Source organism: Hoplias malabaricus, chromosome X2, assembly GCF_029633855.1.
Source record: "Hoplias malabaricus isolate fHopMal1 chromosome X2, fHopMal1.hap1, whole genome shotgun sequence".
Lineage (NCBI taxonomy): Eukaryota > Metazoa > Chordata > Actinopteri > Characiformes > Erythrinidae > Hoplias > Hoplias malabaricus.
In genome coordinates, this window is record NC_089819.1 from 56,396,778 (window position 1) to 56,424,277 (window position 27,500).

At 47.5% G+C, this 27,500-nt stretch overlaps 1 protein-coding gene across 1 annotated transcript in view; it reads left to right on the forward strand.

Annotated features, from left to right (window-relative positions):
• The window catches only part of cdh5 (cadherin 5), a 25,039-nt gene extending 108 nt beyond the window's left edge, over nt 1-24,931 (forward strand). Inside the window, exons 2-12 of the mRNA XM_066654439.1 lie at nt 3,804-4,019; nt 4,868-5,150; nt 6,119-6,232; nt 6,671-6,838; nt 8,177-8,355; nt 9,958-10,208; nt 10,813-10,949; nt 11,306-11,418; nt 12,139-12,241; nt 13,664-13,906; nt 22,559-24,931. Coding sequence (XP_066510536.1) covers nt 3,804-4,019; nt 4,868-5,150; nt 6,119-6,232; nt 6,671-6,838; nt 8,177-8,355; nt 9,958-10,208; nt 10,813-10,949; nt 11,306-11,418; nt 12,139-12,241; nt 13,664-13,906; nt 22,559-23,037 — 2,286 coding nt within the window. The 3' untranslated portion in view covers nt 23,038-24,931. The remainder of the gene's footprint in view (nt 1-3,803; nt 4,020-4,867; nt 5,151-6,118; nt 6,233-6,670; nt 6,839-8,176; nt 8,356-9,957; nt 10,209-10,812; nt 10,950-11,305; nt 11,419-12,138; nt 12,242-13,663; nt 13,907-22,558) is intronic.
• The last annotated feature ends 2,569 nt before the right edge of the window (nt 24,932-27,500 follow it).

Consider the following 27,500-nt stretch of genomic DNA (forward strand, 5'->3'; position numbering starts at 1 on the left):
TTTCTGTGTGAAATAATGTGGGTGTTTATTTATTGATTCATAAATCTATCACTGATATGACGTTTGTTTGTTTGTTTGTGTTGTGTTTAATGATTGTGTTGTGTGTGTTTCACGGATCTCTCTGATTTCTCAGTTTTATTTAAACCCTGATGACGTTAATTAGTTTTAATGAGGTTTTATTTCACGTTCATCACTCTGTCCTTTTATTGATCTCTTTCTGAACTGAACTCCCTCTCACTCTCTTTATAAACGTGTGATAACAGTGTTATAGTCCAGAGCAGAACCAGTGACCCCAGTGGTTATTAATATTAATCTTTTCTGGTTAAAAACCACTTCAGAATCGTTATAAATGTCTTTATAAATGTGTAATAAATGATATGAATCTTTACTGGAGTGAGGTCAGAACAGAAAGACTTTCTCCTTGTTTTTTCCTCTGATTTTTCCAGATCCTTTCCCTGGAATTTCTGTGTTATGTTTTCGGATATTTTCCCTGTTTTTTCCTGATTGTCCCCCAGAATTTTCCAGATATTTCTTGTTCGTTTCTGATTGTCCCTGATTTCTCCTGATTTTCCCTGGAGTAATGAATTCCTAGCCGCTCTCTTCCTGTGGGAATGGAGGCTGTGATTCCGCTGCACGGTGTTCCGCTCGTCTTCAGGGACTCAGTGATAAAAACAAATCCTTAAACATCTGGATGTCTCCAGTTACACAACGAGAAACAGCAGGTCATTTATTTAAAGCAGAGCCCGGGGTCAGAGCCGACGTCTCTGTCTCTTCGAGATTTCTCCGTGTTTATGATGTTTTTATTGCTTTAAAAATCAGAGCTTTAAAGAGCCCATCGCTACTGTTTTCCTTTGATCTTCTTCTAATTTTCCTCTGGTTTTTATTCACTTCTTTGTTTATTACTTTAATTATTTGCTCGTTTTAATATTTATTTATAAAAAACTTAGTACAGATCACAGCAGTGTGGGGACAGATGTGCAACCGCTATAGTGGAGTGTGTGTGTGTGTGTGTGTGTGTGTGTGTGTGTGTGTGTGATCACAGACGCTGCTCTGTGATTAAACTGATTTTAATCCAAACACATTTGGCTCCATGTCTCATTAGAAAACACACACCAAACAGAACACTAAGTACACACACACACACACACACACACACACACACACACGCACACACACCAGAGTAGACTCTCGTGGACACACATGGTGCTGTAAGTCCAGTTCCTCGGCGCTGAGTGTGAAAGTCCTGGGCCGTTTGAAGGAGTCTAAGGACAGAACACTGCTTCAAAGCTCCTACAATAGAAGACAGTTTTGAAGTTTGATCTTTGATCTGTGTGTGTGTGTGTGTGTGTGTGTGTGTGTGTGTGTGTGTGTGTGTGAAGGACAGAGAGAGAGCAGCAGCAGGTTTTCATGGTTGGAGCTGAATTACAGGAAGGGTGTAGTGTGCAGTGACATTAGTGAAATTACAAACTGCAGCACCAACCAAATATGGACATTACGTTCTCCGTAATCAGTGTATACCCCACCCCCCCACCACCAACGCACACATCCACGCACCCCACCCTGAGCCCCCATTGTGCTCCAACTTCCACTCACTGATAAGAACGCGCTGCTCCTGACTCACACTGCCTCATTACCTCCAGCCATTCGTTACGCACTCGGATATTAACACACTGCTTAAAAACGCTCGCACGAGGGGCTTCAGAGGGGAGTGAGTGTTCACTCATCGGGAAACTCCGGAACAACGATATTCATTCATTCATTCACTGTCTGTGACCCTTATCCAGTTCAGGGCGACGGTGGGTCCAGAGTCTAATCGGAATCACTGGGTGACACACACTCACACATTCACTCACACCTACGGACACACTTGAGTCTCCAATCACCTACCAACGTTTATTTTTGGAGCGTGGGAGGAAACCGGAGCACCCGGAGAAAACCCACGCAGACACAGAGAGAACACACCACACTCCTCACAGACAGTCACCCGGAGGAAACCCACGCAGACACAGAGAGAACACACCACACTCCTCACAGACAGTCACCCGGAGGAAACCCACGCAGACACAGAGAGAACACACCACACTCCTCACAGACAGTCACCCGGAGGAAACCAACGCAGACACAGAGAGAACACATCAAACTCCTCACAGACAGTCACCCGGAGGAAACCCACGCAGACACAGAGAGAACACACCACACTCCTCACAGACAATCACCCGGAGGAAACCCACGCAGACACAGAGAGAACACACCACACTCCTCACAGAGAGTCACCCGGAGGAAACCTACGCAGACACAGAGAGAACACACCACACTCCTTACAGAGAGTCACCCGGAGGAAACCCACGCAGACAAAGAGAGAACACACCACACTCCTCACAGACAGTCACCCGGAGGAAACCCACACAGACAAAGAGAGAACACACCACACTCCTCACAGACAGTCACCCGGAGGAAACCCACGCAGACACAGGGAGAACACACCACACTCCTTACAGACAGTCACCCGGAGGAAACCCACGCAGACACAGAGAGAACACACCACACTTTTTTAAAATCCAGATCAGGAAAGTGTAGTTCTGCTAGACCACAGTGGGGGGCGCTGTCATTAACATGGGCCCAAACTACACATCCGTCTCATAGGAAGAGCTGGGGGGGAGGGTGGGATGGGTGGAGGACGTCCTGTGTCTCGAACAACACCATAAAACCTGACCTCTTATGTTTCGTGCAACATTTCACGTGCCCTGCCTCATAAAGGACCCATGGCTTTTCCTCTGGACGTGAAACTGTAGAGAAGGGAGGAAACCACCTGAGTGGCAGGGTCTGGGTTTGTGTTGTTAAAGGAACAGTCTGTGATGTATTCACTGTAATCTTAAAGTGGACAGGGTCAGTGAGTGACGCTGACGGCAGTGCTGCACTTTGAGGAGTGGAAGTGTGTTTGTGTTAATCCAGGAACCCGTGAATAACAGCAATGTCATCCTTGTAAAGGGACTCATTTAAGGTGGAGCTAAAGGTCTGTGTACAAAGCCTGTGAGTGAGAAGCAAACATCTGAATTCTGAAGTGACATTTACGGTGGAAATGGAAAGTCAAACATGAACCTGGTGAATACAGGAAAATGGCAGTGGCTCGTTAGCTTTTTGACTTCGTTAGCGCAGGTAGAGAGTTTACTGAAATGATGGACACTTTCTGTGAAAACAGGCTGATTATTGCATGTTCTTTTCAGCTGAAAAACATCCTAAACTCGTCTTGAGATCGTTTGTGTAAGTTTACTTTTCATCAACCTGGCAACCTGGATTATGTCTGAGGAGGAGGGGGAGGGGGCAGACACCTCTGAACTGTGTTTTGAGTCTGGGCTGCAGTTCCCGTTTTAAACTCTTGGGGTCAGTATTACACATGGCTCCTTTAAACCGGGACGATCCGTTCTTTGTATTTTGATTAGAACCGACCACAGAACTGAGGAATCCACAGCTGGGTTTGATCCACCCCTTTCCCCAACCCTGGCCTTAACCTCTGAAGCTGGAGGTGGGCGGAGTTGGATCTGGTCTGACTCCACCCAGTGGATTTCTGATTTGATTTGGCTTGTTTCTGAATCGACTCACTCAAATGACTCATTACAAGAAACTGATACCGAGGAACAAGTGTCGTCCTCCGAGTGTTTAGCTGAAGAAAAGAAATAAAACCGAATGGAAGATTTCACCAAAAAGGACATTAAAGAGAGAATTAAAAAAACCTTTTTTTCATGAACACTTTCACTCCTCTGTGATTGGTGCCTGACTAACTGCAGTGTCCTGTTCTTTTTCAGATGATGGTCCATTCATTTTGGAGGCAGATGGCCCGGACTTTGCTGAGGTCAGTTTTTCTGATTCTGTGGGTCACCCTCAGTTCGACAGCAGATGTTCCAGATGTTAAAGATGACCACAGTCCGGTTCTCCACAGACAAAAGCGAGATTGGAATTTTAACATATTCTTTGCAACTGAGGAACTACAGGCCCAGGATCTCCCGCAGGTCATCGGCACGGTAGGAGCTCCTCTCCCTCAACCGCTTCAATAGAATCCTTCGTAACTTTCAGCATAAATTACTGTCGTTTTATTCCCAAACACACCACACTCCTCACAGACAGTCACCCGGAGGAAACCCACGCAGACACAGAGAGAACACACCACACTCCTCACAGACAGTCACCTGGAAGAAACCCACGCAGACACAGAGAGAATACACCACACTCCTCACAGACAGTCACCCGGAGGAAACCCACGCAGACACAGAGAGAACACACCACACTCCTCACAGACAGTCACCTGGAAGAAACCCACGCAGACACAGAGAGAATACACCACACTCCTCACAGACAGTCACCCAGAGGAAACCCACACTGACACAGAGAGAACACACCACACTCCTCACAGACAGTCACCCGGAGGAAGCCCACACAGACACAGAGAGAACACACCACACTTCTCACAGACAGTCACCCGGAGGAAACCCACACAGACACAGAGAGAACACACCATACTCCTCACAGACAGTCACCCAGAGGAAACCCACACAGACACAGAGAGAACACACCACACTTCTCACAGACAGTCACCCGGAGGAAACCCACACAGACACAGAGAGAACACACCATACTCCTCACAGACAGTCACCCAGAGGAAACCCACACAGACACAGAGAGAACACACCACACTTCTCACAGACAGTCACCTGGAGGAAACCCACACAGACACAGAGAGAACACACCACACTCCTGGAATGTAATATTTTAACATGTATAAGATGTAAGAGAGGGGGAGTAGAGGTGGAGTAGAGGTGGAGGGAGTACTGTTCAGTTCCGTGACTGATGTGGACTCTTTGCTGTTTTGCAGCTGGTGAACTCCCATTCCAACGAAAACACAGAGTTCGTCATCTTCGGAGAAGGAGCCAACGATATCTTCAAGGTGAATAAGACCGGACAGGTCAGCGTGTGCAAGACTCTGGATCGAGAAACGAAGGACAGCTACAAACTGACGGCCCGGATCAGAGACATCAATTCCAAAACGCAACTGGACAAAGACACACAGTTCTCTGTAAAAGTCCAGGACGTTAATGACCACGCTCCCATCTTCGAGGGGGAGCTCAAAGCATCCATCAATGAACGATCACCAAGAGGTAAACAGCACTCATGTGTCCACCTTAAAAAGGGACTCCACCTTAAGAACATCTTTGTTGCTTTGTAATTACAAAAAGTCTTGGTGTAAATTGGAAAATAACTTTTACAGGTTGTAGAAAAAGCTTATTGCGCAGCGCCCCCTTCAGGTCCAGCCCTGCTATAGACGCAGATGTAGCGTAGCTCTGCACTGAAGGACAAAGACACCCCCTTCTACAGCCCCCTCACAATGGCCCCTCCCACTTCTGAGCTGTTTGTGACGTTTAACAACGAGCAGTATTTGTGAAATAGCTGGAGTACCTCCACACTTTCCTCCTTCAGAGCACTGTCTGAGTCTGAATCTTCTTCATTTCATTAAACAGCTGTTACACTGACACCTAGAGGACTGGATGTACATGACATCACATACTAAATCTAATTATAACACAGCAGCAAAAAGAGAGTGGCCCACAGTTGGTTCATTTAGGACAAAGTTGGAGGTCCATTGGTGTTCCTCACCACCGCACTTTTCCGTTCACAGTCCAGATCACTGATTTACCTTCATTAATTTCTTAATTAACATGTTCTTTGTAAATTAGATTAGTAAATAATATTAATCTAGCTCAGTGTCAACATTCATCATATCAGCCCTACACATTATAATTTTCCTCACAGCTGTTGGTATTGTTCAGTGTTGTGCCCCGTTCACATCTGCACAGTAATCCAGAAATGTTCCGGAGTTTTCCCCAGAGCAGCTGTGTGTGTGAATGTGACCCGCAACGTTCGCCCCGGACGTTACCCAGACTTTACCCTCCTGGTGTTTCTAGTAAAGACTGTGCTTTATTTCCCGCTGCAGGAGCGTGTCTGACATAGACTCTTTCTCTAGTGGTTCTCTGGAGTTCATGTCTGAAAGAGAACGGAGAACAGTAACCTGAGCGTCTCGTGGCCTACAGTCTCTGTAAAGAAGCTAATGACTGCAGTGTCTTCACAGGAACGGCAGTGATGACGGTGAGGGCCACTGATAAAGATGATCCAACTTCTCCCAACGGACGCATCGAATACAAGCTGCTGGACACAGATTACTTCTTCATTGACAAGAAAACAGGTGACGTACCGCACTTTTCAGTGGTGGACAGTAACAAAGTAAATGTAACTGTTTACTGCACTTCAGTAGTGTACTATGTATCTGTACTTCACTGGAGGACTGACTCTTTAACTTCACTACGTTTCAGAGTCAAATCTCTCACTCTTTACTCCGCTACATTCGGAGAAATCTGTCGTGACTCGTGTCTCCTGCGGTGAATAAAAGTGTACATTTCTAAAGTAAAGAGGAGCATAATGCACCAATCAGGTTCCAGCGCTGTGTTAAAGAGGCGGGGCCAGACAGAGCTCCTCTCCGGGTCAGAGTCAGCGTGTGACACAAGGATCTTTTTTATCACCAGATAATATTCCAGATGTGAATAGGAAGTGTTCCACAACCCATGAATAATATTTGTTAAGTGTCTAATCTAAAGATCTGTGTATCTGTGTCCCCTCATCTCAGGTCAAATCAGTGTTGCTACTGATCAACTGGACCGAGAGACAAGGAGTCAGTACACTGTTACCGTCCAGGCCTCAGACATGCCCTACGTGTCCGGAGGAAGGACTACGACTACTGAAGTCACTGTTAATATAAATGACATCAACGACAACGTGGCCACTTTTAAAGAAGGTATGTGAGTTTGTGTTCTCCCTGTGTCTGCGTGGGTTTCCTCCGGGTGACTGTCTGTGAGGAGTGTGGTGTGTTCTCCCTGTGTCTGTGTGGGTTTCCTCCGGGTGACTGAACTGTGAGGAGTGTGGTGTGTTCTCCCTGTGTCTGCGTGGGTTTCCTCCGGGTGACTGTCTGTGAGGAGTGTGGTGTGTTATCCCTGTGTCTGCGTGGGTTTCCTCCGGGTGACTGTCTGTGAGGAGTGTGGTGTGTTCTCCCTGTGTCTGCGTGGGTTTCCTCCGGGTGACTGTCTGTGAGGAGTGTGGTGTGTTATCCCTGTGTCTGCGTGGGTTTCCTCCGGGTGACTGTCTGTGAGGAGTGTGGTGTGTTCTCCCTGTGTCTGCGTGGGTTTCCTCCGGGTGACTGTCTGTGAGGAGTGTGGTGTGTTCTCCCTGTGTCTGTGTGGGTTTCCTCCGGGTGACTGAACTGTGAGGAGTGTGGTGTGTTCTCCCTGTGTCTGCGTGGGTTTCCTCCGGGTGACTGTCTGTGAGGAGTGTGGTGTGTTATCCCTGTGTCTGCGTGGGTTTCCTCCGGGTGACTGTCTGTGAGGAGTGTGGTGTGTTCTCCCTGTGTCTGCGTGGGTTTCCTCCGGGTGACTGTCTGTGAGGAGTGTGGTGTGTTATCCCTGTGTCTGCGTGGGTTTCCTCCGGGTGACTGTCTGTGAGGAGTGTGGTGTGTTCTCCCTGTGTCTGCGTGGGTTTCCTCCGGGTGACTGTCTGTGAGGAGTGTGGTGTGTTCTCCCTGTGTCTGCGTGGGTTTCCTCCGGGTGACTGTCTGTGAGGAGTGTGGTGTGTTCTCCCTGTGTCTGCGTGGGTTTCCTCCGGGTGACTGTCTGTGAGGAGTGTGGTGTGTTCTCCCTGTGTCTGCGTGGGTTTCCTCCGGGTGACTGTCTGTGAGGAGTGTGGGGTGTTCTCCCTGTGTCTGCGTGGGTTTCCTCCGGGTGACTGTCTGTGAGGAGTGTGGTGTGTTCTCTCTGTGTCTGCGTGGGTTTCCTCCGGGTGACTGTCTGTGAGGAGTGTGGTGTGTTCTCCCTGTGTCTGCATGGGTTTCCTCCGGGTGCTCCGGGTTCCCTCTGTTCAGTGCATGTGTCTGTGGAGCCCAGCATCACACACAATATCATGAGGTCACTGTATTTTTTAAATTGTTATTAATGCAGATAATTTGACCAGATCTAAGGAGTTTTCACCTGATCCCACTTCATGGAAATTAACATTTAAGATTTAACCTTGAACATAATCATGAGCCTGAACTTTGTATTCACACTGAATCTTTAAAATGCAAAAACAATCTTGTTTTCTCCAGGAACCTGGCAATTTAATGTGAATGAGAACGAGAGTCCGCTGTTCACAGTGGGGAAGCTGTCTGTGTACGACCCGGACGAGAAGCAGAATAAAAACCCAATATTTACTCTGAAGGACCACAGTGAAATCTTCTCTGTGGAACTGGACGACGAAAACAACGGAGTCCTCAAACTCAGACAGGTAACAGTCCACCGTGCCCTACGTTAACAAACAAGGACTTGAGAGGCTTCAATGTGAAGCGCTGAACAGCACCACCCTGTGGAGTACTTCCTGAGGGTGAGGGAGTGAGTGAGTGAGTGAGTGAGTAAATGAGTGATTGAGTGAGTAAGTGAGTGAGGAAGTGAGTGAGTGAGTGAGTGAGTGAGGAAGCGAGTGAGTGAGGAAGTGAGTGAGTGAGTGATTGAGTGAGTGAGTGAGGAAGTGAGTGAGTGAGGAAAGGAGTGAGTGATTGAGTGAGTAAGTGAGTGAGGAAGTGAGTGAGTGAGGAAGTGGGTGAGTGAGGGAGTGAGTGAGTGATTGAGTGAGTGAGTGAGGAAGTGAGTGACTGAGTGAGTGAGTGAGTGAGCAAGTGAGTGAATGAGTGAGGACGTGAGTGAGTGAGTGAGTGAGTGAGTGAGTGAGGAAATGAGTGAGTGAGTGAATGAGTGAGTGAGTGAGTGAGTGAGTGAGGAAATGAGTGATTGAGTGAGTAAGTGAGTGAGGAAGTGAGTGAGTGAGTGAGTGAGTGAGGAAGTGAGTGAGTGAGAGATTGAGTGAGTGAGTGAGGAAGTGAGTGAGTGAGCAGTGAGTGAGTGAGTGAGTGAGCAAGTGAGTGAATGAGTGAGGACGTGAGTGAGTGAGTGAGTGAGGAAATGAGTGAGTGAATGAGTGAGTGAGTGAGGAAATGAGTGAGTGAGGAAATGAGTGAATGAGTGAGTGAGTGAGTGAGTGAATGAGTGAGTGAGTGAGGAAATGAGTGAGTGAGTGAGTGAGTAAATGAGTGAGTGAATGAGTGAGTGAATGAGTGAATGAGTGAGTGAGGGAGGGAGGGAGTGAGTGAGTGAGGAAATGAGTGAATGAGTGAGTGAGTGAGTGAGTGAGGAAATGAGTGAGTGAGTGAGTGAGTGAGTGAGTGAGTGAGTGAGTGAGTGAGTGAGTGAATATGCTACAAGCCAGTTCCCAACAACTTTACCATCAGGTTCTTATAAATGAATTAAATTAACTACCCATTAGAAAATGATGGTTCTATATAGAACCCAGTATATTCTAAGAATCTTTGGCCTGGTTCTTTGCGTCATAAATGGGTTCTTCAGATTGATGGAGAATGTGCTGTAGATGGTTCTCTTCAGCACCTTTTAGAGAAGGGTTCTATTCGGCACCAAAAACGGTTCCTCTGTCGTTATGGTTCTAAGCTTGTTGCCGTACAGAACCCTTCTCTAAAAGGTGCTGAAGAGAACCATCTACAGCACATTCTCCATCAATCTGAAGAACCCTATCCTGCAAAAGGTTCTTCAATTGTTCAGGTCTCGATATAGAACCATTTTCTTTAATAAAGAACCCCTGTGGAACCATCGTTTTTCAGTGTGTGGATCTGAGTTCTCAGGGATGTGATAAACCATGAATTTTTAGAGCTTTCTGTTCCTCGTGGATTCGACACTTCTCTTTAAACATAAAGCTGTAAGTGTTTTTCAGTGAAAAAGATCAATGTGTAACATTCAGAACTGACAGTATTTTAGATCTATGTTCCGTTGCCTCTGTGTGAAAGGGTTAAACTGTTGTCCTCTGAATGGTGATGTTCACCAGGGTCTGGACTTTGAGACCAAGCCTTCGTACACGTTCTTGGTGGAGGTGAGAGAGGAGGGCGTGGTCCAGCCGGCGGATAACGTGGTCGGCAGTCGGACCTCAGCCCAGGTTCAGATCAGTGTGAAGGATGTGGACGAGCCACCGGTTTTCACCGAGTCCGAGTACAGCTTCAACGTCTCAGAAGGTGAAATGAAGGACTACATCGGCTTCGTCTCGGCCAAGGACCCGGACACCACCAAGCACAGGGTCAGGTACGAAACATCGATCTGCAGCAAACACAACACAAACTCCCTACATTTAAACATCACAAGGCGGAGTACAAACAGGAATCAGACCAGAAATAACACCAAAGAGTTTATAGAATATTCCAGATCCTCCAGTTTAAAGGGTTAGTGTCTGCAGCAAAAAGGGGGTGTGGTCTCCACTCCAAAAGGGGTGTGGTCACCACTGTGGGCCAATCTTTTCAGCGTAAGATCTGACAGAGTTCAGGTCTCTACTACACTGCAGAGGACAGGAACCTCAGTCGGACAAGGTCGGACACCACTGCTGAATGAGCCTGGCCTTCCAGCCCTCAGACGGCTCTGCAGGAGAAACCCTAATCTCTCTGTGATTAATACAGACACATGGACTCTGGAGGACTTGAGAAAACCACTGTCTCTGTCAGCGCTGCATCAGGAAACGCCCCTGAGACTCTATTACACAGAGATCATCATCAGCTCAATACAGAAACACAGCCCAGTTCTGGACCCGAGCTCAGAAACAGAGTGGACCCGTGCTGTGGTCAGATGAGTTCAGCAATGGGCTTCAGTGACTGTGAGGGTTTTCATTTTCATGAAGGTGCTGTGTTTGATGCAGGTTCTCCATCGTGAATCAGGACTGTCCGGCAGAAATAAACAGTGAGACGGGGCGGTTGTCTCTGAAGAGGAAGCTGGACAGAGAGGAGATGGACACACACCAGTGTCAGGTCACAGCTCAGGAGATGTCCGTCAACGGTGGGTTCTTTACTACATCTAATATTTTTAGATCTATTTTATTGATTGGTTTTACTTTACAGCTGCTGTTATGGGGTTTGACAAGATTCATAGAAAAAAGATTTTCTCACTGAGTTTAACGAGGAACTGTAACAAAACACACGTTGGTAGGTGGAGTGGAGACTCCGTAGGTGTGAATGTGTGAGTGTGTGTCGCCCTGTGAAGGACTGGCGCCCCCTCCAGGGTGAGTTCCAGGGTAGACTCCGGACCCACCGCGACCCTGAACTGGATAATAATCAGATGAATCACTGGATTTACACTCAGTTATTAACTTATTATTAACACAACCCTAGAGTCAACATTGCTCTCATCCCCAGGACTGAAATCGTTTGCCGCTGTGAAGATAAACGTCAGAGACGTCAACGACAACCCGCCGGAGCTGGACACGGGGAGAGAGGTGTACGTCTGTGAGAACGACAAGAACGGCACGGTGAGGAACTGTGAGAGAGAGACACATTAACCCTTTCCTGACAGCTCTGAGACTTTATGAATTACTTCTTTGAGGAATTACACAGTCCTCTTCGGTTTGATCGGGGTGTGTCCCACTCTGTTATTCGTGGTGTTTTGTTGAAACAGAAGAAAACCTCCTCGTATCTGCACTGATATCTTCAGCTGTAAATAAACACACACTTTATAAACACATCCACTTTAAACTGTAAAAGCGCAGTGAGGAACGGTGAAGTCGTGTCTGTGTTTGTTTAAAGTTACTCACTCTTCAAGATAAAGCTCCCCTCTTCTTTGGAAAACATTCTGAAGCCAGTTATCATTTATCTGAAGCCCAGCAGCACATTCACTGAGAAACGAGACCCGTGTTTATGTGAGAGCTCAGAGACGAGGTTAAACTCAGCGAAAAAGACACAACGAGCGCGGAGAAATAAGAGCACTGAGTAAAAACGGAGAAGAAAGAGAACAGAGTGAAAACGGCTAAAAACCAGAGCTTCTGCTCCTCGCTCCTCACTGCTGTGCGCTCGGGGTCGGGGTGAACAGCGAGCGGCTCATTATCATTTAAAGGAACAGGTGCTGAAAGCGGGCGTTCTGAACAGGGGCTGTTTACACAGGGGGAGAACACTGCTGTGGGGCTCGTGGGGTTTGGACCTAAACCTTGGTAAATATAACTATCGTTTTAATGTTTGGGAACTTTGTGTTGCAGGTTGTTGGAATCATTGGTGCCAAAGATAAAGACGTGACGTCACAGAACTTCAGGTTCACTTTGGTGAAGAAGAGCACCAACTTCTCTCTCCACGACAATTTAAGTGAGGACTACGACTTCGTACTAAATTCCCCATAACTGAGTGTTTCAGCTGTAAACAGAATGATGGCAAACCACCCCTTCTTCAAACTACAGTCAGACACCAGCCCTGTGTCCCCCACTGTCCGTTGTCCCCTGTCCCCCACCGTCCACTGTCCTCACTTTCTGTGAGGGGTTCTTAGAGAAGGACGTCTGGTTCCATTCACTCGGATGGTCACTAAAGCGTAGCATGTGGTTTCTAAGGTGTTGCTAGGCTGTGGTTAGGTTAAACCAGGTGATTTCAAAGGTGTTGATAAGCAGTTAATGGCATCCCATGTGGTTGTTAAGGTGCTCTTTAGAGGTTGCTATGGGATCCCAGGTGGTTGCTAGGTAGGTTGCCTTGACTGATGCTGTTGTTTTACTAGTGGATGCTAATGTGATAGATAGATAGATAGATAGATAGATAGATAGATAGATAGATAGATAGCTGTTGATCCTGGAAGATTATTAATAAGTAGCAGAAGGAGAAAGGGATTTGAACACAGCCCTGTGAAAGTTGATTGTAACACTGTGGTGAGTACTGGTCTCTCGCTGTTTATTTCTGTGTCGCTGTGAAACATCTGTGCCCCACTGAAGTGAACCGAGGCTCTGAATGTTCCCACCATTGTGTTCAGTGTGATATTCTTAGGACCCTCCACATTGAACTGTCACAGATTTCATCAACAGCAAAGACACAGAGAGGTTTCTTCTGAGTGAAACCAGCGAGGCCCTGTTCTACAGCACCATCGCCCATAGAGACATACACCATCGGCCATAACATTAAAACCAACACTGCTTTTCCAGTGGCGATTAACCTGCGTCTGGTCGAGCCCCGACACCAGCTTCTTCTTCTTCTTTGAATGTAACTGTAATCAGACACGGGGTGAACGTCGTGTGTGTCCCACATCGTTACTCGTCATGTTTTGTTTAAAACGCGGCGAACGTCAGCTGTAAATGAACACACTCTGCAGCTGCTCCAGGTTTAAAACTGTAAAGGACAGTGAGGGGAGTCTAACTCGTGTTTATGAGTGTGTTTAAAGTTACTCTCTCTTGAAGATAAAGCTCATCTTTGTGTTGTGTGAAGCTCAGAGCGTGTACCGTCCAAACCGGGCAGCGACGCGCCACTCGACGAGCCTCAGACGTTGTGATAATGTCCTGACTGTAACAGTCCCTTTAAATGATTTACAAATTCATTGGTTTTAAACCTGAGGCTTTGCCATAAAAGAAAAATGATTAATAATAAAAACCAGCCAATCAGGGGCCTCTAATTATTTGGGGCCCTTGTCCGCATGGTCGCTGGGGGGAGTGTGTGTTAATGTGTGTTACACTGTCATGAGCGTATACAAAACATAACAACAACAGCACGAATAAATAAATAATCCCAGGGTCGTTCTTGTTTTGTTTGTAGACAACACGGCGAGTATCGTACTGACCCACGGAGGCTACAGCACCGACGTACGGAACGAGGTGTCTCTCGAAGTGCAGATCTCAGACGGCGGTCGTCCTCTGCTGACGAAGATCCAAACAGTGACGATCAAAGTGTGTTCGTGTCAGAAAGACAGACAGCAGGAGTTCTGTCAGGCCATCGCTCAAACTGGAGTCAGCTTCAGAGCACTCATCTCCATCCTGCTGTGCATCGTCACCATGCTGGGTACAGTACCACACCAAACCAACATCTCACAGCCTCAGAGCAGGAATACCTGCCCTCACAGAGCCCTCCCTGCCCCCCCCCCCCTCCATAACCCCAGCAGCAGTGTAGAAACGGGGTCTCGTTCTCATTAAAGCCTCATCAGCAGGTTTACCCCTGACACTGAGCCAGACGCTTGAGTCAAACACCCAGGAGTCAAACACTCAGGAGTCAAACACTCAGGAGTCAGACACACAGGAGTCAAACACTCAGGAGTCAAACACTCAGAAGTCAAACACGCAGGAGTCAAACACGCAGGAGTCAGACACACAGGAGTCAAACACTCAGGAGTCAAACACTCAGAAGTCAAACACGCAGGAGTCAAACACGCAGGAGTCAGACACTCAGGAATCAAACACGCAGGAGTCAAACACGCAGGAGTCAAACACGCAGGAGTCAAACACACAGGAGTCAAACACTCAGGAGTCAGACACGCAGGAGTCAAACACTCAGGAGTCAAACACGCAGGAGTCAAACACGCAGGAGTCAAACACACAGGAGTCAAACACACAGGAGTCAAACACTCAGGAGTCAAACACGCAGGAGTCAAACACTCAGGAGTCAAACACTCAGGAGTCAGACACACAGGAGTCAAACACGCAGGAGTCAAACACGCAGGAGTCAAACACACAGGAGTCAAACACACAGGAGTCAAACACTCAGGAGTCAAACACGCAGGAGTCAAACACTCAGGAGTCAAACACTCAGGAGTCAAACACTCAGGAGTCAAACACGCAGGAGTCAAACACGCAGGAGTCAAACACTCAGGAATCAAACACGCAGGAGTCAAACACGCAGGAGTCAAACACGCAGGAGTCAAACACACAGGAGTCAAACACTCAGGAGTCAGACACGCAGGAGTCAAACACTCAGGAGTCAAACACGCAGGAGTCAAACACGCAGGAGTCAAACACACAGGAGTCAAACACACAGGAGTCAAACACTCAGGAGTCAAACACGCAGGAGTCAAACACTCAGGAGTCAAACACTCAGGAGTCAGACACACAGGAGTCAAACACTCAGGAGTCAAACACTCAGAAGTCAAACACGCAGGAGTCAAACACGCAGGAGTCAGACACTCAGGAATCAAACACGCAGGAGTCAAACACACAGGAGTCAAACACTCAGGAGTCAGACACTCAGGAGTCAAACACTCAGGAGTCAAACACTCAGGAGTCAGACACACAGGAGTCAAACACGCAGGAGTCAAACACGCAGGAGTCAAACACACAGGAGTCAAACACTCAGGAGTCAGACACACAGGAGTCAAACACGCAGGAGTCAAACACGCAGGAGTCAAACACGCAGGAGTCAAACACTCAGGAGTCAAACACTCAGGAGTCAGACACGCAGGAGTCAAACACGCAGGAGTCAGACACTCAGGAATCAAACACGCAGGAGTCAAACACACAGGAGTCAAACACGCAGGAGTCAAACACGCAGGAGTCAAACACTCAGGAGTCAAACACGCAGGAGTCAGACACTCAGGAGTCAAACACTCAGGAGTCAAACACGCAGGAGTCAAACACACAGGAGTCAAACACGCAGGAGTCAAACACTCAGGAGTCAAACACTCAGAAGTCAAACACTCAGGAGTCAAACACGCAGGAGTCAAACACGCAGGAGTCAAACACTCAGGAGTCAAACACTCAGGAGTCAGACACGCAGGAGTCAAACACGCAGGAGTCAGACACTCAGGAATCAAACACGCAGGAGTCAAACACACAGGAGTCAAACACGCAGGAGTCAAACACGCAGGAGTCAAACACTCAGGAGTCAAACACGCAGGAGTCAAACACGCAGGAGTCAAACACTCAGGAGTCAAACACGCAGGAGTCAGACACACAGGAGTCAAACACTCAGGAGTCAAACACTCAGGAGTCAAACACTCAGGAGTCAGACACGCAGGAGTCAGACACTCAGGAGTCAAACACGCAGGAGTCAAACACGCAGGAGTCAAACACTCAGGAATCAAACACGCAGGAGTCAAACACTCAGGAGTCAAACACTCAGGAGTCAAACACTCAGGAGTCAGACACGCAGGAGTCAAACACGCAGGAGTCAGACACTCAGGAATCAAACACGCAGGAGTCAAACACGCAGGAGTCAAACACGCAGGAGTCAAACACTCAGGAGTCAAACACTCAGGAGTCAAACACGCAGGAGTCAAACACACAGGAGTCAAACACGCAGGAGTCAAACACTCAGGAGTCAAACACTCAGGAGTCAAACACGCAGGAGTCAAACACGCAGGAGTCAAACACTCAGGAGTCAAACACGCAGGAGTCAAACACTCAGGAGTCAAACACGCAGGAGTCAAACACTCAGGAGTCAAACACTCAGGAGTCAGACACGCAGGAGTCAAACACGCAGGAGTCAAACACGCCGGAGTCAAACACTCAGGAGTCAAACACGCAGGAGTCAGACACTCAGGAATCAAACACGCAGGAGTCAAACACACAGGAGTCAAACACGCAGGAGTCAAAAACACGCAGGAGTCAAACACTCAGGAGTCAAACACGCAGGAGTCAAACACGCAGGAGTCAAACACTCAGGAGTCAAACACTCAGAAGTCAAACACGCAGGAGTCAAACACGCAGGAGTCAGACACTCAGGAATCAAACACGCAGGAGTCAAACACACAGGAGTCAAACACTCAGGAGTCAGACACTCAGGAGTCAAACACTCAGGAGTCAAACACTCAGGAGTCAGACACACAGGAGTCAAACACGCAGGAGTCAAACACGCAGGAGTCAAACACACAGGAGTCAAACACTCAGGAGTCAAACACGCAGGAGTCAAACACGCAGGAGTCAAACACTCAGGAGTCAAACACTCAGGAGTCAGACACACAGGAGTCAAACACGCAGGAGTCAAACACGCAGGAGTCAAACACGCAGGAGTCAAACACTCAGGAGTCAAACACTCAGGAGTCAGACACGCAGGAGTCAAACACGCAGGAGTCAGACACTCAGGAATCAAACACGCAGGAGTCAAACACACAGGAGTCAAACACGCAGGAGTCAAACACGCAGGAGTCAAACACTCAGGAGTCAAACACGCAGGAGTCAGACACTCAGGAGTCAAACACTCAGGAGTCAAACACGCAGGAGTCAAACACGCAGGAGTCAAACACTCAGGAGTCAAACACGCAGGAGTCAAACACTCAGGAGTCAAACACTCAGGAGTCAGACACGCAGGAGTCAAACACGCAGGAGTCAGACACTCAGGAATCAAACACTCAGGAGTCAAACACGCAGGAGTCAAACACGCAGGAGTCAAACACTCAGGAGTCAAACACGCAGGAGTCAAACACTCAGGAGTCAAACACGCAGGAGTCAAACACGCAGGAGTCAAACACGCAGGAGTCAAACACACAGGAGTCAAACACTCAGGAGTCAAACACGCAGGAGTCAAACACTCAGGAGTCAAACACACAGGAGTCAAACACGCAGGAGTCAAACACTCAGGAGTCAAACACGCAGGAGTCAAACACGCAGGAGTCAAACACTCAGGAGTCAAACACGCAGGAGTCAAACACTCAGGAGTCAAACACGCAGGAGTCAAACACGCAGGAGTCAAACACTCAGGAGTCAAACACGCAGGAGTCAAACACGCAGGAGTCAAACACGCCGGAGTCAAACACTCAGGAGTCAAACACGCAGGAGTCAAACACTCAGGAGTCAAACACGCAGGAGTCAAACACTCAGGAGTCAAACACGCAGGAGTCAAACACTCAGGAGTCAAACACGCAGGAGTCAAACACGCAGGAGTCAAACACTCAGGAGTCAAACACGCAGGAGTCAAACAAGCAGGAGTCAAACACTCAGGAGTCAAACACGCAGGAGTCAAACACGCAGGAGTCAAACACTCAGGAGTCAAACACGCAGGAGTCAAACACTCAGGAGTCAAACACGCAGGAGTCAAACACTCAGGAGTCAAACACGCAGGAGTCAAACACTCAGGAGTCAAACACGCAGGAGTCAGACACGCAGGAGTCAAACACGCAGGAGTCAGACACTCAGGAATCAAACACGCAGGAGTCAAACACTCAGGAGTCAAACACGCAGGAGTCAAACACGCAGGAGTCAAACACTCAGGAGTCAAACACGCAGGAGTCAAACACTCAGGAGTCAAACACGCAGGAGTCAAACACGCAGGAGTCAAACACGCAGGAGTCAAACACACAGGAGTCAAACACTCAGGAGTCAAACACGCAGGAGTCAAACACTCAGGAGTCAAACACACAGGAGTCAAACACGCAGGAGTCAAACACTCAGGAGTCAAACACGCAGGAGTCAAACACGCAGGAGTCAAACACTCAGGAGTCAAACACGCAGGAGTCAAACACTCAGGAGTCAAACACGCAGGAGTCAAACACGCAGGAGTCAAACACTCAGGAGTCAAACACGCAGGAGTCAAACACGCAGGAGTCAAACACGCCGGAGTCAAACACTCAGGAGTCAAACACGCAGGAGTCAAACACTCAGGAGTCAAACACGCAGGAGTCAAACACTCAGGAGTCAAACACGCAGGAGTCAAACACTCAGGAGTCAAACACGCAGGAGTCAAAAACACGCAGGAGTCAAACACTCAGGAGTCAAACACGCAGGAGTCAAACACGCAGGAGTCAAACACTCAGGAGTCAAACACTCAGAAGTCAAACACGCAGGAGTCAAACACGCAGGAGTCAGACACTCAGGAATCAAACACGCAGGAGTCAAACACACAGGAGTCAAACACTCAGGAGTCAGACACTCAGGAGTCAAACACTCAGGAGTCAAACACTCAGGAGTCAGACACACAGGAGTCAAACACGCAGGAGTCAAACACGCAGGAGTCAAACACACAGGAGTCAAACACTCAGGAGTCAAACACGCAGGAGTCAAACACGCAGGAGTCAAACACTCAGGAGTCAAACACTCAGGAGTCAGACACACAGGAGTCAAACACGCAGGAGTCAAACACGCAGGAGTCAAACACGCAGGAGTCAAACACTCAGGAGTCAAACACTCAGGAGTCAGACACGCAGGAGTCAAACACGCAGGAGTCAGACACTCAGGAATCAAACACGCAGGAGTCAAACACACAGGAGTCAAACACGCAGGAGTCAAACACGCAGGAGTCAAACACTCAGGAGTCAAACACGCAGGAGTCAGACACTCAGGAGTCAAACACTCAGGAGTCAAACACGCAGGAGTCAAACACGCAGGAGTCAAACACTCAGGAGTCAAACACGCAGGAGTCAAACACTCAGGAGTCAAACACTCAGGAGTCAGACACGCAGGAGTCAAACACGCAGGAGTCAGACACTCAGGAATCAAACACTCAGGAGTCAAACACGCAGGAGTCAAACACGCAGGAGTCAAACACTCAGGAGTCAAACACGCAGGAGTCAAACACTCAGGAGTCAAACACGCAGGAGTCAAACACGCAGGAGTCAAACACGCAGGAGTCAAACACACAGGAGTCAAACACTCAGGAGTCAAACACGCAGGAGTCAAACACTCAGGAGTCAAACACACAGGAGTCAAACACGCAGGAGTCAAACACTCAGGAGTCAAACACGCAGGAGTCAAACACGCAGGAGTCAAACACTCAGGAGTCAAACACGCAGGAGTCAAACACTCAGGAGTCAAACACGCAGGAGTCAAACACGCAGGAGTCAAACACTCAGGAGTCAAACACGCAGGAGTCAAACACGCAGGAGTCAAACACGCCGGAGTCAAACACTCAGGAGTCAAACACGCAGGAGTCAAACACTCAGGAGTCAAACACGCAGGAGTCAAACACTCAGGAGTCAAACACGCAGGAGTCAAACACTCAGGAGTCAAACACGCAGGAGTCAAACACGCAGGAGTCAAACACTCAGGAGTCAAACACGCAGGAGTCAAACAAGCAGGAGTCAAACACTCAGGAGTCAAACACGCAGGAGTCAAACACGCAGGAGTCAAACACTCAGGAGTCAAACACGCAGGAGTCAAACACTCAGGAGTCAAACACGCAGGAGTCAAACACTCAGGAGTCAAACACGCAGGAGTCAAACACTCAGGAGTCAAACACGCAGGAGTCAGACACGCAGGAGTCAAACACGCAGGAGTCAGACACTCAGGAATCAAACACGCAGGAGTCAAACACTCAGGAGTCAAACACGCAGGAGTCAAACACGCAGGAGTCAAACACTCAGGAGTCAAACACGCAGGAGTCAAACACTCAGGAGTCAAACACGCAGGAGTCAAACACGCAGGAGTCAAACACGCAGGAGTCAAACACACAGGAGTCAAACACTCAGGAGTCAAACACGCAGGAGTCAAACACTCAGGAGTCAAACACACAGGAGTCAAACACGCAGGAGTCAAACACTCAGGAGTCAAACACGCAGGAGTCAAACACGCAGGAGTCAAACACTCAGGAGTCAAACACGCAGGAGTCAAACACTCAGGAGTCAAACACGCAGGAGTCAAACACGCAGGAGTCAAACACTCAGGAGTCAAACACGCAGGAGTCAAACACGCAGGAGTCAAACACGCCGGAGTCAAACACTCAGGAGTCAAACACGCAGGAGTCAAACACTCAGGAGTCAAACACGCAGGAGTCAAACACTCAGGAGTCAAACACGCAGGAGTCAAACACTCAGGAGTCAAACACGCAGGAGTCAAACACGCAGGAGTCAAACACTCAGGAGTCAAACACGCAGGAGTCAAACACGCAGGAGTCAAACACTCAGGAGTCAAACACGCAGGAGTCAAACACGCAGGAGTCAAACACTCAGGAGTCAAACACGCAGGAGTCAAACACTCAGGAGTCAAACACGCAGGAGTCAAACACGCAGGAGTCAAACACTCAGGAGTCAAACACGCAGGAGTCAAACACGCAGGAGTCAAACACGCAGGAGTCAAACACGCCGGAGTCAAACACGCAGGAGTCAAACACTCAGGAGTCAAACACGCAGGAGTCAAACACTCAGGAGTCAAACACGCAGGAGTCAAACACTCAGGAGTCAAACACGCAGGAGTCAAACACGCAGGAGTCAAACACTCAGGAGTCAAACACGCAGGAGTCAAACACGCAGGAGTCAAACACGCAGGAGTCAAACACGCAGGAGTCAAACACGCAGGAGTCAAACACGCAGGAGTCAAACACTCAGGAGTCAAACACGCAGGAGTCAAACACGCAGGAGTCAAACACTCAGGAGTCAAACACTCAGGAATCAAACACTCAGGAGTCAAACACTCAGGAGTCAAACACGCAGGAGTCAAACACTCAGGAGTCAAACACGCAGGAGTCAAACACGCAGGAGTCAAACACGCAGGAGTCAAACACGCAGGAGTCAAACACGCAGGAGTCAAACACTCAGGAGTCAAACACGCAGGAGTCAAACACTCAGGAGTCAAACACTCAGGAGTCAAACACTCAGGAATCAAACACTCAGGAGTCAAACACTCAGGAGTCAAACACTCAGGAGTCAAACACGCAGGAGTCAAACACGCAGGAGTCAAACACTCAGGAGTCAAACACGCAGGAGTCAAACACGCAGGAGTCAAACACTCAGGAGTCAAACACGCAGGAGTCAAACACTCAGGAGTCAAACACTCAGGAGATTAGCGCCAGTGTGTGCAAAAAGTGGAGGGTCTCTTTCTCTGATAAACATGTAGCTATTTAGGCCCCGCCCACACTGATCCGTTTATTTTTAAAAACTCAGATGGTCCTCCCTCCACAGGATACAATATAAGGTTCTTTTATTTGTTTTCAAAGCACTTAGTGGGTCCGTGTCCGTCATCAGCAGCATACTTTCCTTTTCCACTCGTCAGAGAGCTCTGAGATCTTCTCAGGACCTGTTAGTTTCACCCAGAGCTCATTTGAAACTCAAAGCCATCGTGTTTTTGTGGTCTGTGCCCCGAGACTGTGGAACACTTCCATCCTCTATCAGTTCCGTCTCCTCAGTCTCACAGGGTACGGAGGCTGAGAAGGACATTTACAAGGTGTGAAACAAACGGCCAATCAGAGGGAAAGGGTAGGTACAGTACACAGGAAGTGGGAACAGAGCTTGGGAGGTTTTGGGTTTTGTCTAGAGCTGGTGTTTACAGTCTACTTACTTTCAGTAACATTTACAGGTGGTTTGGACGTCACCGGTGCATCTCCTTTTTCTGCTCTTTTAAAAACTCTAAAAACTAAAAAACACAAAAACATGGTTTGAAATTACCCTCCCAAGCTCCCTTCACTTCTTCCCCGTGGAGCAGCACTTCCTGTTTACTGTACCTACCCTTTCCCTCTGATTGGCCGTTTGTAAAAGTGTTTCACAGCTTGTAAATGTGCTTTATTTTTGTGAATTAGTTTTGTCCTTCTCAGCCACCGTACACAGGACTTTAAACCTATTTCAGACTCACGCTGGAGCAAGAAAATGTGGAAGCTGTGGAAATGTAGGTCTGTGTTTTGTTGAACATTGACGTGAGGTTTTTATTGTGTTTTATGTGATGCTTTAGACGTACAGCTCTTTGGTCGACGTTCGTTGTTTAAAAAGTGCTTTATAAATTAACCTTACTTTCTTCTGTAACCATAGGTCAGTCATGGTCAGGGGTATAGTCTCCTGCGTCTCACGCTTGTCTCTCTGTGCAGTGATCGTGATCCTGTTTGCGCTGAGGAAACACTATCAGAAGGAGACTCTGGTGGCTCTGGGCAAATCTTCCGGAGAAATCCATGAGCAGCTGGTGACCTACGACGAGGAGGGGGGCGGAGAGATGGACACAAACGGCTACGACGTCAGCATCCTTTCCTCGGCGTGTCTGCGTCCGGCGCCGGGACCTCCCGTCTACGCCGTGGCCAAAAAACCCTCGGCCTGCAAAGGGGACATGGCCATGATGATCGAGGTGAAGAAGGACGAGGCCGATCACGACCGAGACGGGATTCCCTACGACACGCTGCACATCTACGGCTACGAAGGCACCGAGTCCTTAGCGGGGTCCCTCAGCTCCCTGGACTCCTCCTCCATCGGATCCAACGTGGATTACGACTTCCTGAGCGACTGGGGTCCGCGCTTTCGGACCCTGGCGCAACTTTACGGAGCGGATGTGTCGGATTCTGACAGTTCCTACTGATTCTGGAACATCGGAAGTGTAAGCACCAGGAAGAACCGCGTTAGCTACGTTTTATTTTACTGTTGTTATTATAATTTAGTTCTGCTCAAGTTTGAATTATAGCAGCGGCGCTACCACCCCCCATACGTCCATTACACACCAGGTTCTGTTCAAACTGGGCCTGGACTGAACCGGAACAATAACATCATTCTAAAGGATTTTCTTCATCGGAACAGTTCCTTTAACAGAAAATGACTCAAGAAACAAGGTCTTTTTTAGTACTGTGTTTTCTCTTGATTTTCCAGCACTGTGTCCTACGCATTAATGAGGTGTAACAGATTACAGTGGCACTGCCCCCTGCCCCCACCACCACCACCGCGTTACACTGAGGTTCTGAGGGTGTTTGAGGGTCATACATTTTTCTTAGACATTAAAAAGCCTTTTACTTCAGGTGAACCCTGACTTTACAGAACACCTTTGATCCTCGGGCGTCTCCAAGTGCTTTACAGAGTCCGAAGAAACAGTAAAAAGCAGTTCACTTAAAGGAACACTACGTAAAGTATCTCAAATAAACCGACAGCTTCAAAACCATTGAGACGCTTCTCTGACCTGTAACAGTGAGAACAGAGCCTCTGTCATTGCCACTGCAGACTGAGCACTGCAGAAACTGCACTATGTAACTTTAGGAGGAGGGTAGGAAATCAACCCACGGCCATTGATTTCAGTGGAAAGGTGTAATATAATAACACTAGGGGGCGCCCCAGAGGCAAAACAAATCTTACCTAGTGTTCCTTAGGAGCAGGAATCAAAAATAGTGCATTAAAAGAAAATACATCAAAAAATTGAAAGAAAACAGGATTAAAACGATGTAAAGAACTAAAGCGAACAATAAAAGAGTGGAGACTAGGAGCTGCTCCAGAACAAAGAGTGAGGGCCGATTTAAAGCGAGCTGTAGCGCCTCGAACAGGTTTCGGTCTCCGTTTAAAAGCCTCTAAAGTCGGGGCTCCTCTGACGTCCTCGGTTCTGTTTCAGAGTCGGGACTAACTCCGGTTCCTAAAGATCCGAGAGCTCTGCACGGCTCTGACCTCTGTTTCAGATCTGATCCGACACTGTCCCGCACCACGGAGACTCTCTGTTGGACTCTGTTCTGTTTCAGACTGGGCTCCGGGGTCAGCTCCTTTCTGAAGATTAACAAAGCCACACTAATTTACATTAACCCATTCATGTCCTCGTCCTCGTCCATGCTTCAGTCAGAAAAAGTCCAATCAGAAACGTTTGGTTCCGTTAGAAACCAGTGTGTTTCAGTAACTCCTGGTTCTCACCGCGAGGAACGGGACATGAACGGATTATTACTGATCAAATGGCTCTGATATTATTATTATTATTATTATTATTATTATTATTATTAATAAAGAGAGATAATATCAGTGAAATAACGATGTAAAAACTGTCAGAGCCTTAGATCAGTTCAATAATGTGGTGATATTTGTGTTAGATTTTTGTGCCAGTGTTTGTCTTGCTTTTGTGGAACCTCCAGATTATAGATTAGTTTATAAACATCTGGTGACGTGTGTGATATCACACACACACACACACACACACACACACACACACAGTGGAGACTCTATAATCCGTAAACAAATCTGACCCCTGATTCCAGCCATATGTTCCTAAAGTGTGTGTGTGTGTGTGTGTGTGTGTGTGTGTGTGTGTGTGTGTGTGTGTGTGTGAAGAGACGTGGTTAAATAACAAAGGGGTGGGGTGTTTGATCTAAAGGCAGAGTCTCTGAGTCTGTTTCCCTCAGAGTCTCATCAGAGCTGTAGTCTGTTCATTTCCTGGGAAAATTATTATTATTATACATTTAATAACAGTTAATTAATACACACACACACACACACACACACAGAGAGAGAGAGAGAGAAGGTAAAGAAAGCTGTCCTTTAAACTGCAGTAACTCTGTGAAGATCACGCTGGTGTTTTACTGTGGTTTCGCTGGCGGGTTTTTTTTAACATAAAATCTAGAACTGTCGATGTGTTTAAGGTTTCACCACATTTCTCTGACGTCGTTTTCAGGTTCTAGATTTTCACTTTTGGACCAAAGGCATGTTTCATGATGTGGCAGTTATTATTTAAGAGTAAAGTATGAGTCATGAGCCACACCCCCTCTACACTCGTCAAAATAAAGGTGCCACACAGGGTTCTTTGAGAGGTGCCACAGAAGAACCATGTTTGTGTAAAGAATGCGAGTGTGAAGAACCTTTTAAAGGGTTAAATCCATCACTCGGTCTTGGGTTTCTTTAAAGTGTTCCACACATGAACACAGAGAAGGTTCGCTATGGAACCCAAAGAGGAACCTAAAGAGGTCAAAGAACCGTTTGTGGCATCTTTAGTTCTAAAAGTGCACACAGGTCAATAGTAAACAGCAGATGTGTTATAAACTGCTTAGAAGAAGGTTGTTTATAAATAAATCCGCTGGGTCCTAAAGATCCCCGGATAATGCTTTTCAGAGTATTTTCATAAAAAGAAAAGAAAAAAGCCTTTAACAGCCATTTTCAGGAGTTCATTGGGTGTCTCTAAACTTTTCTGGACCGTTTATTTTATTTAATTCCTTCACGTTTTGTGGCGTGTACAGGCTGTAACTCTGAGTACAGCTCTCTCACAGCTGTGTGTGTGTGTGAGAGAGCTCGATTTCTCAGCCCTGCGCTCCCTTGTCTTAGCAGGAAGTGACCTCACCGCTGTGGGACGCTCACAGGAAGAGGTAGCAGCAGTGCGCTGAAAGAATTAAAGCCAAAACCTCTCTGTGTTTGACAGAAATCATCGACACGTCGTCTGCTGTGAATGCAGCTCAAACCTCAGAGGCCCTCGGTAACGAGGCGATAGCAGAGTCTCAGGAAGCGAGCGGAGGTTCATTCGCTCGTAAAAAAGGCGAGAATTAGGTCCCAACAACTTTAACCTTTCGACCGCGAGAGTCCAGCTCCCGGAGGCGTCAGAACTGACCGCGGTTCAGACTTCAGCCACAAAATAACCGCAGTAACGAAGCGTATTTATAGGAGCTGAGCTGCTAATGTGTTCTTGGAGCTAATGCGCTACGTAGCTGTGGAATAAAACAACTACAGAGTAACACTTACACTCCTCTGTACAGGACCTTACCAGCAGCATTTATAAAAGTGACACACTTCTGTTCCGTTCTCTTGTAGGAACCAAGCTACAGCAATAACTACAAGACCATAACTCAGTGCTTTACCACCAGTTTTGATGGGAACCAATGATACGTCGTCTGTGGGGGGCGCTGTGGGGCTGTGTCTGACTCAGCTCCAGAGACAAAAGGATAGTGTCAGGACAGAGTCATGGTTAATTCACTGTTTACAGCGCCGTCAGATCACACACACAGAGCTCAGTAAGAAAAGAGTGAGAACAAAGAGAACATTGGAGAAACGTAGCCTACACTCCTCGTGTCGTGCTGAACACAGCCTCAGAAACACACAGATAAGTTGTGTGTTAGAAGTCCATGTATAAGAATGTTATTCTGAATGATTTTGGAGTGTTTCTATTGGTTGATTCATTATTAAATTTACACACAGTGTGAAGGACAGCTGCTGTGTTCAGATGATGCAGTAACTACACACACACACACAGAGAGAGAGAGAGAGAGAGAGAGAGAGAGAGAGAGAGAGAGAGATACAGGGATTTAATTGGAGAGTGAGAATAGGTTGTTATCATGTTAGTTCACATTAGGAGTCTGGTGTGGTGTGGACGGGTGGGTGTTAGCCACTACACTGACCATCCCGCTAATCATTAGCTCATTCTACAAACACAGTGACTCTAGCCTCAGGAAATGATTCCTGATTTTGTTGATGTTGCATTTCTCTGTGATTTATTCCTCTGTTGTGCTGCTTTTTTTTTTGAAACACTTTCCAGTGAAGAGTGGCATGGTTTTCGATGCTAGCAGCTAATCACCATGAGTCCAAACACTAAACAGTAGCTTCCTTTATTTGTTTAGACTCCGTCACTCTCTGGATATTTACCTCTGCTCCCAGAGGCTCAGCTCCTTCTTCGGGGTGAAGACAATAAGTGGAAGCCATCTTCCCCCTTTTCCTGCGCTAAGCTTCTGTGTGCTACCACGGCCACTTCCTGTTCCTGTTCTCTTATCTCTTCAGAAAAGTCCCACATTGGCGTCGCTTCCTGTTTTCATTCCACAGGGAAAATACCCAGGAAAGATTTTAAAGAAAAACACGCAAGAAAATAGCGCAGACCTTGTAGCCGTTTGCCGCTCGTCCTTTTTGACTGTTTCACGTTTGGTTAGAGTTCACACTGAAGGTCGTTTCTGATAAAACACTGTCACTCTGTAGATGCACTGTATTTTTGTTTTTGTTTTTGTGTTTTGTACTAATCCAGTATTATCAGCTTCTCATTAAGACCCACATTATATTCTCAGTTCTTCTGAACCACTGTTTAAACCCTCCCCCAAAATCTGGGCCAAACCC